We start from the raw sequence: 14,117 nt of genomic DNA on the forward strand, positions 1-14,117 counted from the left end.
TGTGAAGTGGGTACTTCTCTTATTGCTTTCTTTTGAAGAAGCTCCTGAACGTAACTGGTCAGCAGAAACCATTTTTACCCTGACGGAGGGAGCCTGGTTGGACAAAAATGATCCCCTGGGGGACGTCCTCTGAAAGACCACCTGTGCCCAAAACAGACAGTGGCCACTGTCCATGGGTCCTTTATTGCTTCTGACCAAGCCAGCTTGAATTTTGAAAGCCTTGCCCCCCATTACTGCTGGCTGGACAGGCGTACCTTCAAAAAGACTTTTGGTCACTGTGAGCGGGAGTCTTGGGCTTCTGGAACTTCATAAAAGTTTGAGGGTTCTTCCAGCGCCTCCTGTATTCTTTTCCCGGCTTTCGCATCCCTGTATCTGTCCGGCAGATTACGCCTAAAGGGAGGAGGTCCCTGCTGCTTCAGTTTCCTGCCTGATGGTATCAGTCCCGATTTTCCACTAGTCACCTTCGAAATTGCGGAATCCAGCTTTGCACCAAAGAAATTCTCGCCGTCATATGGACTGCGGCACCAATTGGATTTTGAGACAGGATTTGCGGACCAGGCTTTTAACCACAAGGCCCGCCTGGCCATTACAGATGCCAGAATGGCCTTTAATGCTGATTTAGTTGCATCCACTGATGCTTCTGCCACAAAGTCCCCTGCAAGACTTAGCTCCTGTAGCACCTTCACAGTGCTCTCCTGGTCTGAGCTCTGAGACCAACCTCTCGGTATTCGCCGACCAGCTGGAAATGGCCCTACCTACAGCTGCCAGTGCCACCACTGGTCTGCAGGCACCTCCTGCCGCTAGATAAGCCCTTTTCATATCTGTGTCAATCCTTCTATCCAGGACGTCTCTGAATGTCACTGTGTCCTCAATTGGCAGTGTTACATGCCTAGCCAGTCGCATGAGAGATGCGTCTACAGTGGGAGGAGAAAAGAGAGGGCTCACTTTAGGCCTCTTAAAGGGATATAAATTTGGTAAGCCTATTTAGGCTCGATTTTTTTCTCAGGACCTTGCCACTCTTCCTTGATCAAATCATCCAATTCCTCAATGAATGGAAAAGTCTGAGTCCCTTTTGAGATTCGGAAAGTATTTTTTCTGTTTCGGTTGCACTTCCGGCGGTTCTTCCCAGCCAATCGCCTCTTTCACCGATTTAACAAATGGTTCTATTAAGGAGAAATCAAAAAACCAGCAGACACATCCAACCCCTCATTGTCAGACGGGGAATCCTGCTCTCTTGCAGAGCTGGGAGGAGCAGGTGAGGCACTTTGAGTTGGCAACTCTATCGCCTGAGTAGGGATCAGTGAAGCAGCAGGCTCCTTAGAGTGTAGTTCTCCCTCTTTAGTAGCCTCCTCAAAGCATCTACGGCAAGCCAGTTTGTCAGGCAGAGCTGAAGCCCCACATATCCAGTATGCATTTCCAGAGGGTCGCACGGGAGATCACCGTCTATGAACAAGAGATCTTCCATGGTAGGAATGGCTGTATCTAGAAGATCTGGAGCGACTTCTGCGACTCCCTCTGTGGCTTGAGCGACTTCTCCTGCGACTTGGGTGGGTCCATCTGTGGCCAGAATGGCTTCTCCTGCGTGAAGTCTCTCTGTACCTTGGTTCGGGTGAATTTGCAGACCTGGTAGGGCTAACCATATAGGCAACGTTAGGATCGCTCTCTTTTAAATCTTCACTACTTACCCAAGTCCTCCCTCCTTACCTATTAGGCTGATGGTGATCTGCTATAGCAGTGGTCTCCATGTAAAAGGAGAAAAAGGCAAGCCTAAGAAAATAAACAGTACAAAACAATTGGCAGGTAGAGGAACAGAAAAAGAGGAAACAGCAGTAAAGGCAAAAAAAAAAATACATTGATACAGTAATAATCAGCCACTTACCTCAGTATGGTGAATGAGGATCTTGAAAAATGAAAGGCAGGAAAAGTAACTACCGCAATCTAGGCTCTGGACACCAAGTGCAATGCAGCTTTAGTCAATCAGCTTTTTAAAGTTGGCCGCTGAGGTCACGTCCTGCTCGCACATGTGCAGTAGCGTCGAGCGGCGGCCGGCGCCATCTTAGATACTGGAAAAACTAACAGACAGCCCAGAGCAATCGTACTGTGCATGTGCGGAAGTGCTGGGACATTCAGCACACGTCCCGGCGACCCTGGGAGGACTACAGCGCCCAGCAGAACGCCCAACACAGATGGGGGTGCTGATCCGTGCGGGCTCAACAAGTGAGGAAAAATAAGAGAATGCTGGGGCGGGGGTCGTATCGTCATCTTATAGTTATGTGGTCCTATCAGGTTGTGAAGGCGGAGTCACAACCCAGAGTGAATGCTGCCATGATGTGACAGGAAAAACTGATGTGCTCCTGGAAGGAGGAGGGGTTATATAGGGAGTGAACTTCCTTGATTAGGTTTACCAATGTCAACACCTGAAGGTGGCCCATAACCCATTAATTACTTAAGACTCTGTGTCCCATGATGTACGATAAAGAAATACAGAAAACCTAGTGTGTTCTGGCATACAGTACAATCATGTCATAACAGTAAACATGTCTGCATGTGTGAAGAGATCCGAGGGGTACAAACAAGTATAACCCCCGGAGATCTCCCCTCAGCAGAACTGTCCTGGTTTCAACTTCCATCAGTTTGCTAGAAAATTACTTAGAACCCCCCAAACGTATTTTTTTTTTTACTATCATCCTAGAGAATAAAAATGGTCACTGCAATACTTTTTTTTTTCACACTGTATTTGTGCAGCGGTCTTACAATCGCACTTTGTTTGGAAAAAATTCACTTTTTTTAATTAAAAAAAAAAAAAAAACACGACAGCAGTAAAATTAGCCCAAACGTTTTTTTAATGTGAAAGAATGTTACGCCGAGTAAATTGATACCCAACATGTTATGCTTCAAAATTGCGCCCGCTCGTGGAATGGCATCAAACTTTTACCCTCAAAAATGTCCATAAGCAACATTTAAAAAAAAAAAAAAAAAAATCTACAGGTTGCATGTTTTGCATTACATAGGAGGTCTAGGGCTAGAGTTATTGTTCTTGCTCTACCGATCGCGGCGATACCTCACGTGTGGTTTGACCGCCGTTTTCATATGCGGGCACTACTCACGTATGCGTTCGCTTTGGGGGCGTCACCTTTCCCGGCGCAGAGACCACCGTTATCGTACACAGGAATCCCTCTTTACAGGAGGCAGATCTTGGTTGTGGCAGCAGCAGCTGCGTTACCGAGATATCCCTCTTCAAAATAACGACGTATATATACAGGAAGCGGTGCTTAAGTGGAGAGATATAGATATATATCTATCTATCAATTATTTTTTTTATTAGAGAGTAAGGAGAAAGAATTGGGATATATCTTTAGATTATAGATGTTAGAGGGGATAAGGGCGTCATGAACATGGACCCTCAGAGTACTCAAGGTTCTGCCTGGTAAGAAAATAGGTTGTTCTATTCACTGCATTGTGGATAAACAGGGGGGAAGAGGAGTCTTGAATTTCAGGCATCCGTTTCATTACCCAGGAGGGCCCGACCCTCAGCCAAGAAAACAAATAGATTCCACAAGTCCAGGTTTTAGATTAACGGTCTTGGTGTCTGGCTGTGAGTGTGAGGTCTTTCATTTTGTTTATATCTGCAACTTTTCTAAGCCATAGGTCAATGATTGGTGGGTATGGGGATTTCCATAGGAGGGGTATACACGCTTTACCAGTGTCAAGAAGGAATTACCGATTTCTTATAGAGACTTTGACCGAGGTCTCTGAAGCATGCAAAAGGAAGAAAGCCGGGTCATCCGAGATGATGCGTTCCGTAAATGTTTGCGCGATTTGGTGTATTTTTCCCCCAAAAGCTTACAATTTTGGGGCAGGACCAGAAGACATGTAGGATAGTTCCTTGATCATTCTGACATCTACAGCACAAGTCAGATGTAGCGGGAAAATATTTTTCATAGTTGTTATGGGGCTCTGTACCACCTGGACAGAATTTTAGAAATGGTCTCCTGTGCTTTTGTACAAATGGAGGATTTGTGTATAAAATGGAGGATATGGAGTGGCTGTTTTAAGGTGAAGCTGCAATTTAAATTTTGCTCCCACCTGGTCAATCCTGGGGGTTGGAAGCTCTCTGGGGGTGTATTCAGCAGGTGATATGCAAGTGAGAGTGGGTGCGATAGGGTTCTTGTGTCTGAGCAATATTCCTCAAAAATCGTGTGATGTTGGCTAGGTTCTCTAGGGGGTGGTAGGGATTTTAAAAAGTGTCCAGCTGGAGTGCTCTTAGGAAATCCAAACGAAAGGGAGTAGCAGGGTTTGTAAGTTCTGATGTGGATATCCATCTACCCATGGTTCGGAAGTGTGAGGCTTGAAAGTAACCTGCACTAATCAAGTTTTGGATGGTGCCATTTGTAAGTCCTGGCAGGGATCGAGGATTGCCTAAGATAAGAGTCAGAGGTGAATCCCTTGAGATTACCTCTCTGCTCAGGAGGTTGGCACAGATACGCGTCATGGGGCTAATGTGGGGGTGTCGTTTGAAGCATGCAGGGAGCGATGTGTAACACCACGGTGCTCCATTAAGAGGTACAGGGCTTTGTGCCTGTTCCAATTGAGACCATAACTTGGCGTTGTGATGTCAGCACCAGTCTATGAGCCTACTTAGATGTGTTGCATAGTAATTCCATATGTCCGGCATAGCTAGGCCACCATGGCGTTTGGGTAATGAGTGTAATACTCTGCTTAGCTGCGGTCACTTGCATGCCCAGATGAACTCTGAATACAGAGTGTCATTTTAAAATAACTTGTTGGGATGGGGATGGGTAGGGCCTGGATAAGGTATAAAAAAAGTTTAGGGAGGATGCTCATTTTCAGTATGTTACAGCGGCCTAACCATGAGCAGAGGCCTGTGTAGTTTATCTTCTATAGTTGGGAAGATACTGGAGAGCTTAATAAAAAGACGACATAGATGAAGACAGAGGTTGTCGAACAAACCTGATTTTTATGAGGTGGCAAGTGAAACCTTGGACAGAGGGGCAGCTGTGGTATATTTGGATTTTGCAAAAGTGTTTGATACAGTTCCCCACACACACACACACACACACACACGACTAATGTGTAAGGTAAAGTCTACAGCCTTGGAAATAGTTTGTAAACGGAGAGAAACTGGCTAAAAGACAGAATTAGAGAGTAGTGGTTAATTATTCATACTCTGAATGGTCTAAGGTCATTAGTGGTGTACCCCGAGGTTCAGTGCTCAGACCCTTACTTTTTAATTTCTTTATAAAATTATATAGGATCTGGGATTAAAAGCACTATTATCAGTCTTTGTAGATGACACCAAGCTATGCAGTGGAATAACGTACTTACAGGATGTCTCCAACTTACAAGGTCGACCTCAATGCTCTGTCTAATTGGGCAACTACGTGGCAGATGAGGTATAATGTAGATAAAGGTTTAAAAAAAAAAAAAAAAAAAAAAAAAAAAAAAAAAGTTATGCACTTGGGGTCAAGAATATGCATGCATCATATATATTAAGGGGGGTACAACTGGGAGAATCAATGGTGGAGAAAGATCTGGGGGTTTTGGTAGATCATAAGCTCAATAACAACATGCAATGTCAAGCTGCATTTCCCATAGCGAGCAAAAATCCTCTTGTAGAGTGACAGAGCTCATTTTGCCCCTGTACAAATCCTTAGTAAGACCTCATCTGGAATATGCAGTTCAGTTTTGGGCACCAGTTCACAAAAAGGATATCAGGGAACTGGAGAAAGTGCAGAGAAGAGCAATCAAAACTGATAAGAGGCATGGAGGAGCTCAGCTATGAGGAAAGATTAGAGGAACTGAATGTATTCTCTAAAGAAGAGGAAATTAAAAGGGGGGGGGGGGGATATAATCAACAAGTACAAATGTATGAAGGGGACCATATTTTGAACTCTGTTGAGTTATTTATTTTACGGTCAATACAAAGACAATTGGGAATGCTTTAAGCCCAGAGAAAAGATTTCAGTAAGAGCTGTGAAAATGTGGAATAGACTCCCTCCAGAGGTGGTTCTGGCCAGGTCAATAGATTGCTTTAAAAAAGGCCTGGATTGTTTCTTAAATGTACATAATATAACAGGGTACTGACATTTATAGGTAAAGTTGATCAAGGGAAAATCCAATTGCCTCTCGGAGGAATCGGGAAGGAGTTTTCCCCTGCTGTATGTAGCAAATTGGATCATGATTTGCTGGAGTTTTTTGGCCTCCTCTGGATCAACTGTGGGTGAAAGATTGTGTATATGGGATTGTAGGATATATTTTTTATTTTTATGGTTGAACTAGGAGTGTCTTTGTTCAACCTGAGTATAACTATGCATCTTTGAATTTGGCTAGCCTTTGCACCAGCTGTAGTTATGCATCTAGTCAACAAGCACAAAAAGATAGTCAGATGATAAAGCTTCATACCTAGTTGGGAACGTTGTTGCTTTTGCTCTTCACTGCGTAGAAAAGCATCCAGTACTTTGGGTTCCGTTATGTAGTCTTCAGTGTCTGTTAGAGAGCTGTAGGATGATGGTGAAGACCTGTAGCGAGATCTTAATCCGCTGCTTTCCACCGGCCCAAGAGTACTAAGATACTGTGGTGATGCCAAGGGAGGACTATAACTCTGCATCTGGATACAAAATTTAAAAGTGGTTTACTAAATTTTGTTCACTTTCAGCATGTGAAGGCATACCATCAGCCTTAAAAAGGTTTAATTATTACAAAAAGTATATTAATATTTAAATCTAACCAAAAATGATCAGGGCCCTATGATTCCTGCTGTATTGAATTGTTTTGTAACAGTTTGCCCTCATATTGTTAAGTGCTGTGCAAACTGTTGACGCTATACAAGTCCTGTATAATAAAAAAAATTAAAAAAAAAATTCTATTGCCTCACATTTTGCAGTCTCTCACCAGGTTAAGCCCTGGTTCACATTGGTGCGATTCGACATGTCAAAATTTGTGGCAATTGCCAGAAACGGCACCTTCCCAACCGGCGCCACACAGGATTTCAAAAAGTTGTTTGTGCTACTTTTTGCGATTTCGGGGTGAGATTTCCATTGACATCTGACCAGAAACCTGCACAGATGTCTATGAATTCTCAGCTGAAATCAGGACTGACAAGCGGGAGTGAAATCATGCAAGTTCAGCTTCATTCCCGCAGCTTAGTGTGAACATGGGGGCTAAAGCCCATCTCCAGGTAAATGGGGGGCTTGTAAGCCATACACACCCCCCCCCCCCCCCCCAAGAGCCGAGCTGCAATGTAATTCGCCACAGCTCAGACTCCTGGAAATGGGGACCGGGCCATGTATTCACCCCCCCCCCCCCAGGGTGCCCAACGTGACACCAGAGGGGGGGCAGGGACAAATGAGCAGAAGTTCCACTTTTGGGTGGAACTCCGCTATAATGGACAGGCAATGGATGCACTAAACAGTGCTGGTAGTGGGCAGTGAACTATATCTAGCTGGATACCACTCCTTATAGTACCCTCGGGTCCCAATAAAGGGTCATTAATCTGTGAAAGATTAACTGGTTAAAGTTAGAGTTCACAGTTTTATGTTCCACTCCACATCAGCACTGTCTGGATGGTTACGTTTAATTAGGGAGGCACATGGAAGAAGCTCGATCAACTGATCTGAGGTATTCCCCCCAAAAATCTGAAATTTTAAATTTAAAATATATATCAGAGCACAACATTTATCACCACACCTGCAGGATTAAGTTCTTGACAAGACGTTGAGGCATTTTAAAAACCAGATAAAAACTTTCTGAAACAATCTATATACACTTAATGAGCAATTAGGAACACGGTACAAATACTTTATAGGACTTTCCCCCTTGTGGCACCACTTCACTTTATTCCCTTAAATGTTCTGGCTCATGCAGACATGACTGTATTAAAGCAGAACGTTACCCATAACAAGTTGATAAAAAAAAAAAAAAAAAAAATAATAATTATAATGTTCTTTACCAAGCAGCATACATGCCACATAATATTTATGCTACAAAATTTAGTGTGTGCTGTAAAGTGCCTCCAGCATTGCTCCCATTTCTTCTTCTTGGAGGATGCCATTTTGCCCCTGAGAAGAGGTAAACCATAAAGTGGAACTAAACCCACCAAATAAAAAAAAAAAAAAAAAAAGTTAAATTCCTGGAATGCTGGGATTGTCAACTGTCACATTTGCTTGTGTCCTCAACCAAACTGTCAAATGGCTGGTGCCATCATAACTGACCACATAAGCAGGACCATGGCAGTCGCAGATCAAACAGAAGCAGCTTCCTTAGCTGTAAGGCTAGGTTCACATTGCAGCGATGCAGGAACGCCGTGAATCTGCTGCAGGTTCCCGCATCGCATACCTCCCGCCGGCAGTTCACACTGCCCTATGCGAACTGCTGGGAGTGTCAGTGAAATGTTAATGACACCCCCAGATCAGTTCGCATATCGCAGTGTGATCTGCAAACTCGGACAGGAATCGGATTGCATGGTGTGAACACCCATGCGATCCGATTCTGCTGCGGACCAAAAAAAGGGTCCTGTGCGAGTTTGGGCCGGGTGTGATGCGAATTCAGCCATACTATCTGTATGGCTGAACTCGCATCGCACAGAGGTTCTCGTAACCGCTGCAATGTGAACCCAGCCTAAAGGATAGAATTTAACTACGCCTTTAAGGCTGTCAGCAGATCAGACTCCTACAAACTCAGCAGTGCTTAGAAATGAAGAGCAACTGGGTATGTACAGAGCAGGGTGAGAGTATTACTGGATTTTAAACATTATAGGTAAGTATTGTTTCTGCTTTACATAGCTATTCCTGCAAAAGGGGCCTGAATTGATCTAGCATGACTTTTTTCTCACTAAAAAATGTCACTTTAAAGCAATTTATGACGGTTCATCCTGTGGCCATTGTCCTACTCCAACCTTGCAGGGTTCTATTGGATTCAAATTCGGTAACTATGAACGTAGCATTGAAAATGGCCTTTCCAAAGCAAATTTAGGATGACTTTTGCTTTGTCTTTACCAGTATCTAGTTTTGGTGAGCCTGTGACCTCTGCAGCTTCCTATTCTCTTGGCTGACAGGAGTTCACCCCCATGCAGCCATGTGATGATGTACCCATCTGTCTCAGTGTTTGAAGTGTTGCGCATTCTGATTCAGTTTTTGCTAACCTCAGTTGAAGTGTGGTTATTAAAATTGCCATAGCTTGTTCAAACCAGTCACTGACCTTTCACATCAACAATAAATTTCTGTTTACAGAAGTGCCACTCAGTGGATATTTTTTCCACCATTAAACTTAACAGTTAAAGAATCACTTAAACCAGCTGGTCCTCTAACATGCCATGGTTAAAATCTTAGATTACATATCTTCCCAAATGCTACTGTTCAATGTGAACATTGACTGAAGTTTCTGGCCAGGGGCAATCTGGTTTCAATCCAAACTCAATCTAAGCCCAGTCTAGAAGAACCTGTGGAAAACTATCACATGATCACATCCCCATCAGCCCAATTAGCTGTGACATTCTCCACCCTGCAACTGCACATCCACAAAGGGGCAGGGATGGTTGTGACATTGACCTAATATGCAATTATGTGACTGCTTTCCACAGGTTCTATTTAACTGAGTAAGGACCAAGGGTGCACCGAACTCAATTCATCCCAATTCCAGACCTAAATCTGTAGGTTCTCTGTTGTGCAGCTGCCAGATCATTACACAAGTGTTCCTAATAAATTGCTCAGTAAGTATGGGTACAATTAACACAAATAAGCATGAAGAAACTTCAATAAAATATAAAAAACATACCTTCGAATAACTGCTATTAGGAGAGTATGGCACAGCTGAATTAAAAGAGTTACTGCTACTTGACAGAGCATTTTGTATTGGAGGACTATAACCACTGATGAAACTGGAAGAGGAGAACTTAGGACTTGTGCTGGGTGACCGTGAAGGGCTGTAGCTCAGTACACTTTGTCCTTGCATGCCTGGATAAAGTGAAGATGTTGGCACTGTATTTTTTGTAAGTTCCTTTGGTGGGTTGGATTGCACAACTGCAAATTAGATTATAAAATTAGTCTTGTTTTTATTTATTATTATTGGACAAACTTTTTTTGCATGCTAGTCCCTAGATCGAAAAAGTTACGAAAATTCTCATACGACAATAACAATTTGGAAACCATGTAATGTGTTATATTGTATTTGCGGATGAAAAACTAAAATCGTACAAGAAAAACGTGTTTGTCCCTTCAGATGAATGGTCGTGACCGGCTCTTGAAAGCTGTGTACTAACAATCAGATCATATGATCGGTTTGAACAACACTGCACAAAAAGAGAAATTATAATTTTTATATTATATATATATATATATATATTTTTTTTTTTAAACCTATTCAATTATGAACACTTAACTCAAAACACCTTCTATTGCTCTCACCCCTCCTCCAAATTCTTTTTGCTGCTGTGATTTGACTTCCTGTTCGAGGGTGACTACATTTGTTCTCCATGGCCCCATTGTATGTAGGAATGTACAGTGCTTTGAAAAGTATTCATATCTCCTTGAAATTTCCACATTGTTATGTTACAACCAAAAATAAAACGTATTTTATGCGATAGACCAACACAAAGTGGTACATAATTGTGAAGTGGAAGGAAAATAAAAAAAGTTTAAATTTTTTTTTACAAATACTTATGTGAAAAAAGTGTGGGGTGCATTTGTATCCAACCCACTTTACTCTGATGCCCCCAATATCTAGTCTAGTCTAGTCAATATCTAGCGCAACAGTCCGATTCTGCAGATGGAGGAAAATCCTATTTTTCTATCCGTCTGCAGAGCGGATCAGATGAACACGGACAGATGGTCCATGCTCATCCGATCCCCATAGAGGAGAGCGGAGAGTTGACAGGGCGGTCCCCGCACAGTGTGCGGAGACCGCCCTGTCCGCAGCCGGCTCAGCGGGGACAACAGAGCGATCCCCGCTGAGCGAGCGGATCATCACAGGGCAGATGTGAAAGGGGCCCAATTAGTAAATAGAATCCACCTGTCTAATCTCAGTATAAATACAGCCATTCTGTGAAGCCCTCAGAAGTTTGTTAGATAACCTTAGTGGACAAACAGCAGCATGAAGGCCAAGGAACACACCAGACAGATCAGGGATAAAATTGGAGAAGTTTAAAGCAGGGTTAGGTTATAAAAAAATGAAAATATATATCCCAAGCTCTGAACATCTCACAGAAAAATAAATAAATAATAATATAGTACAACTGCAAACCTACCAAGACCTGGCCATCCACCTAAGCTGACAAGCTGGGCAAAGAGAACATTAATCAGAGAAGCAGCCAAGAGGCCCATGGCAACTTTGAAGAAGCTGCAGAGATCTACAGCTCAGGTTGGAGAATCTCTCCACAGGACAACCATCAATCGGTAAAAAAACAAACAAAAAAAAAAAAACTCTAAATAGGGGAGATGGCGCTGTTCAAAGAAAAATAAAGTATATGTATATAAAGTGCAAGTGCCAGCACCTGTGTTTAAAAAGTGAACCAGTGCATATGCCAAAACCTATGACACAAACTGATGGGAATATACAAATAAAATACTTGAAGTGCAATATCACTACAAATTTAAAGTGCAAACCATATATATGTACAATATGTATAACAAAATAAATGACATGCCACACCAGTACTTAAAGTGGAAGTTCCATTTTTGGGTGTAACGCCGCATTAATGGCTGCGTGTCGAGTTATTTTGAGGGGACAGCAAATTTACATTGTTATACAAGCCATGCACTCACTACTTTACATTGAAGAAACTACACTTTGCTACAGTGTTGTCATGGTTATTTCATGCCTTTGTACTGAAAAACTTAAATCCTTGAAGAAAAAATAAATAAAAAGGATTGAACTTAAAACAAATGACCTTATGGCATCTGCAAATGCCTGTGTTAATCTTACATAGTAGGGGAGGTTGAAAAAAGACAAGGCCATCAAGTCCAACCTATGTGTGTGATGTCAGTAATACATTGTATATCCCTGCATGTTGGTCGTTGAGGTGCTTATCTAATAGTTTCTTGAAACTATCACTGCCCCTTGCTGAGACCACCGCCTGTGGAAGGGAATTCAACATCCTTGCTGCTCTTACAGTAAAGAACCCTCTACGTAGTTTAAGGTTAAAACTCTCTTCTAATTTTAATGAGTGGCCACAAGTCTCGTTAAACTCCCTTTTGCAAAAATTTTTTATCCCTATTGTGGGGTCATCAGTATGGCATCTGTAGAATGAAATCATACCCCTTCAAGCATCTTCTCCAGAATCAGTTCAGTGCTTGCAACCTTTCCTCATAACTAATATCCTCCAGACCCTTTATTAACTTTGTTGGCCTTCTTTGTACTCTCTCCATTTCCAGTACATCCTTCCTGAGGACTGGTGCCCAGAACTGGATAGCATATTCCAGGTGCGGCCAGACCAGAGTCTTGTAGGGAGAATTATTTTAATCTCAGGAATTGATCCCCTTTTTAATGCATGCCAATATTCTGTTTGCTTTGTTAGCAGCAGCTTGGCATTGCATGCCATTGCTGAGCCCATCATCTACTAGGACCCCCAGGTCCTTTTCCATCCTAGATTCCTCCAGAGGTTCTCCCCCCCAGTGTATAGATTGCATTCATATTTTTGCCACCCAAATGTATTCTTTTACATTTCTCTACATTGAACCTCATTTGCCATGTAGTTGCCCACCCCATTAATTATTTAAGGTCTTTTTGCAAGGTCTCCACATCTTGCAGAGTTATTGCCCTGCTTAGCTTAGTATCGTCCACAAATACAGAGATTGAACAATTTATCCCATCCTCCAGGTCGTTTATGAACAAATAGGATTGGTCCCAGCACAGAACCCTGGGGTACCCCACTACCCACCCCTGACCATTCCGAGTACTCCCCATTTATCACCACCCTCTGAACTCACCCTTGTAGCCAGTTTTCAATCCATGTACTCACCCTATGGTCCATGCCAAGGGACCTTATTTTGTACAGTAAACTTTTACAGGGAACTGTGTCAAATGCTTTTGCAAAATCCAGATACACCATGTCTAAGGGCCTTCCCTTATCTAGCTGGCAACTCACCTCCTCAAAGGAGGTTAGTAGATTGGTTTGGCAAGAACGATTCTTCATGAATCCATGCGGATTACTGCTAATGATACCGTTCTCATTATTAAAATCTTGTATATAGTCCCTTATCCCTCCAACAGTTTACATACTATTAATGTTAGGCTAACTGGTCTAATTCCCAGGGATGTATTTTGGGCCCTTTTTAAATATTGGTGCTACATTGGCTTTTCTCCAATCAGCCGGTACCATTCCAGTCAGTAAAAATTAGGAACAATGGTCTGGCAATTACTTGACTGAGCTCCCCAAGTATCTTCAGGTGCAAGCCCTCTGGTCCCAGTCCTAAATCAATCTCTGCTGTGCCTCTTAGTTCCAAGGCTCACATTGCCATTTTGCAGGAAGCATGTGTACAATTAAGCCCATTCCCCTACCAATCAACTAAAATGGCAGGGATACTACGGTCCACTAATGTTTGGCACATAGAAGATGATTGTCAGGGGGCAGGACTAAAGCCTCTCGTAACCATTTTGAATCTCGGGCGGTTCAGTATTGACTGGTCGAGATTCGAACAATCTATGGGCAGGCCAATTGTATCCAAGTTGATCAAATGACTTGGGCAAAACCAGCAGTTTGATCATTGCTAGAGGCCATGTCCGCTGGCATATACACTGTTCACCTGGCAGGGATGGCTCTCCTGTTTTTTTTTTGTTTTTTTTTACTGCATGAGGATGTTACATCACTGAAGGGGAGAAAAGTATACAGAACTTCACTTTTGTTTTAAGTTTTAATCACAAAGTCCCGTATTCTTTATTTAAAGAACACAAAACATGAAGAGATTATGTACATAAAGAACAGTTATGTGTACAAAGACTTACCTGACTTTGGCACGCCCAAAAGCTTTTGCTGAGAGGGGCTTAATGCAATGCATGACGATGTCACTGTGTATTTGAAGTACCTCCAAAACTCAAATAAGGCATTCACACTAAACAGTAAGGCGAGTGCTAGTTCTGGTGCAAGAAAATAGAAAATACAGTTG

At 42.7% G+C, this 14,117-nt stretch overlaps 1 protein-coding gene across 1 annotated transcript in view; it reads right to left on the bottom strand.

Moving 5' to 3' along the window:
* Positions 1-14,117, bottom strand: part of TMEM209 (transmembrane protein 209) — a 70,086-nt gene that overhangs the window by 50,753 nt on the left and 5,216 nt on the right. Inside the window, exons 4-6 of the mRNA XM_077473023.1 lie at positions 13,957-14,088; positions 9,793-10,037; positions 6,424-6,628 (exon numbers count right to left, since the gene is read on the bottom strand). Coding sequence (XP_077329149.1) covers positions 6,424-6,628; positions 9,793-10,037; positions 13,957-14,088 — 582 coding nt within the window. The remainder of the gene's footprint in view (positions 1-6,423; positions 6,629-9,792; positions 10,038-13,956; positions 14,089-14,117) is intronic.

This window comes from Lithobates pipiens, unplaced genomic scaffold, assembly GCF_037356315.1.
Source record: "Lithobates pipiens isolate NorthernLeopardFrog02 unplaced genomic scaffold, aLitPip1_a1.2 Scaffold_8, whole genome shotgun sequence".
NCBI classification, from domain to species: Eukaryota; Metazoa; Chordata; class Amphibia; order Anura; family Ranidae; genus Lithobates; species Lithobates pipiens.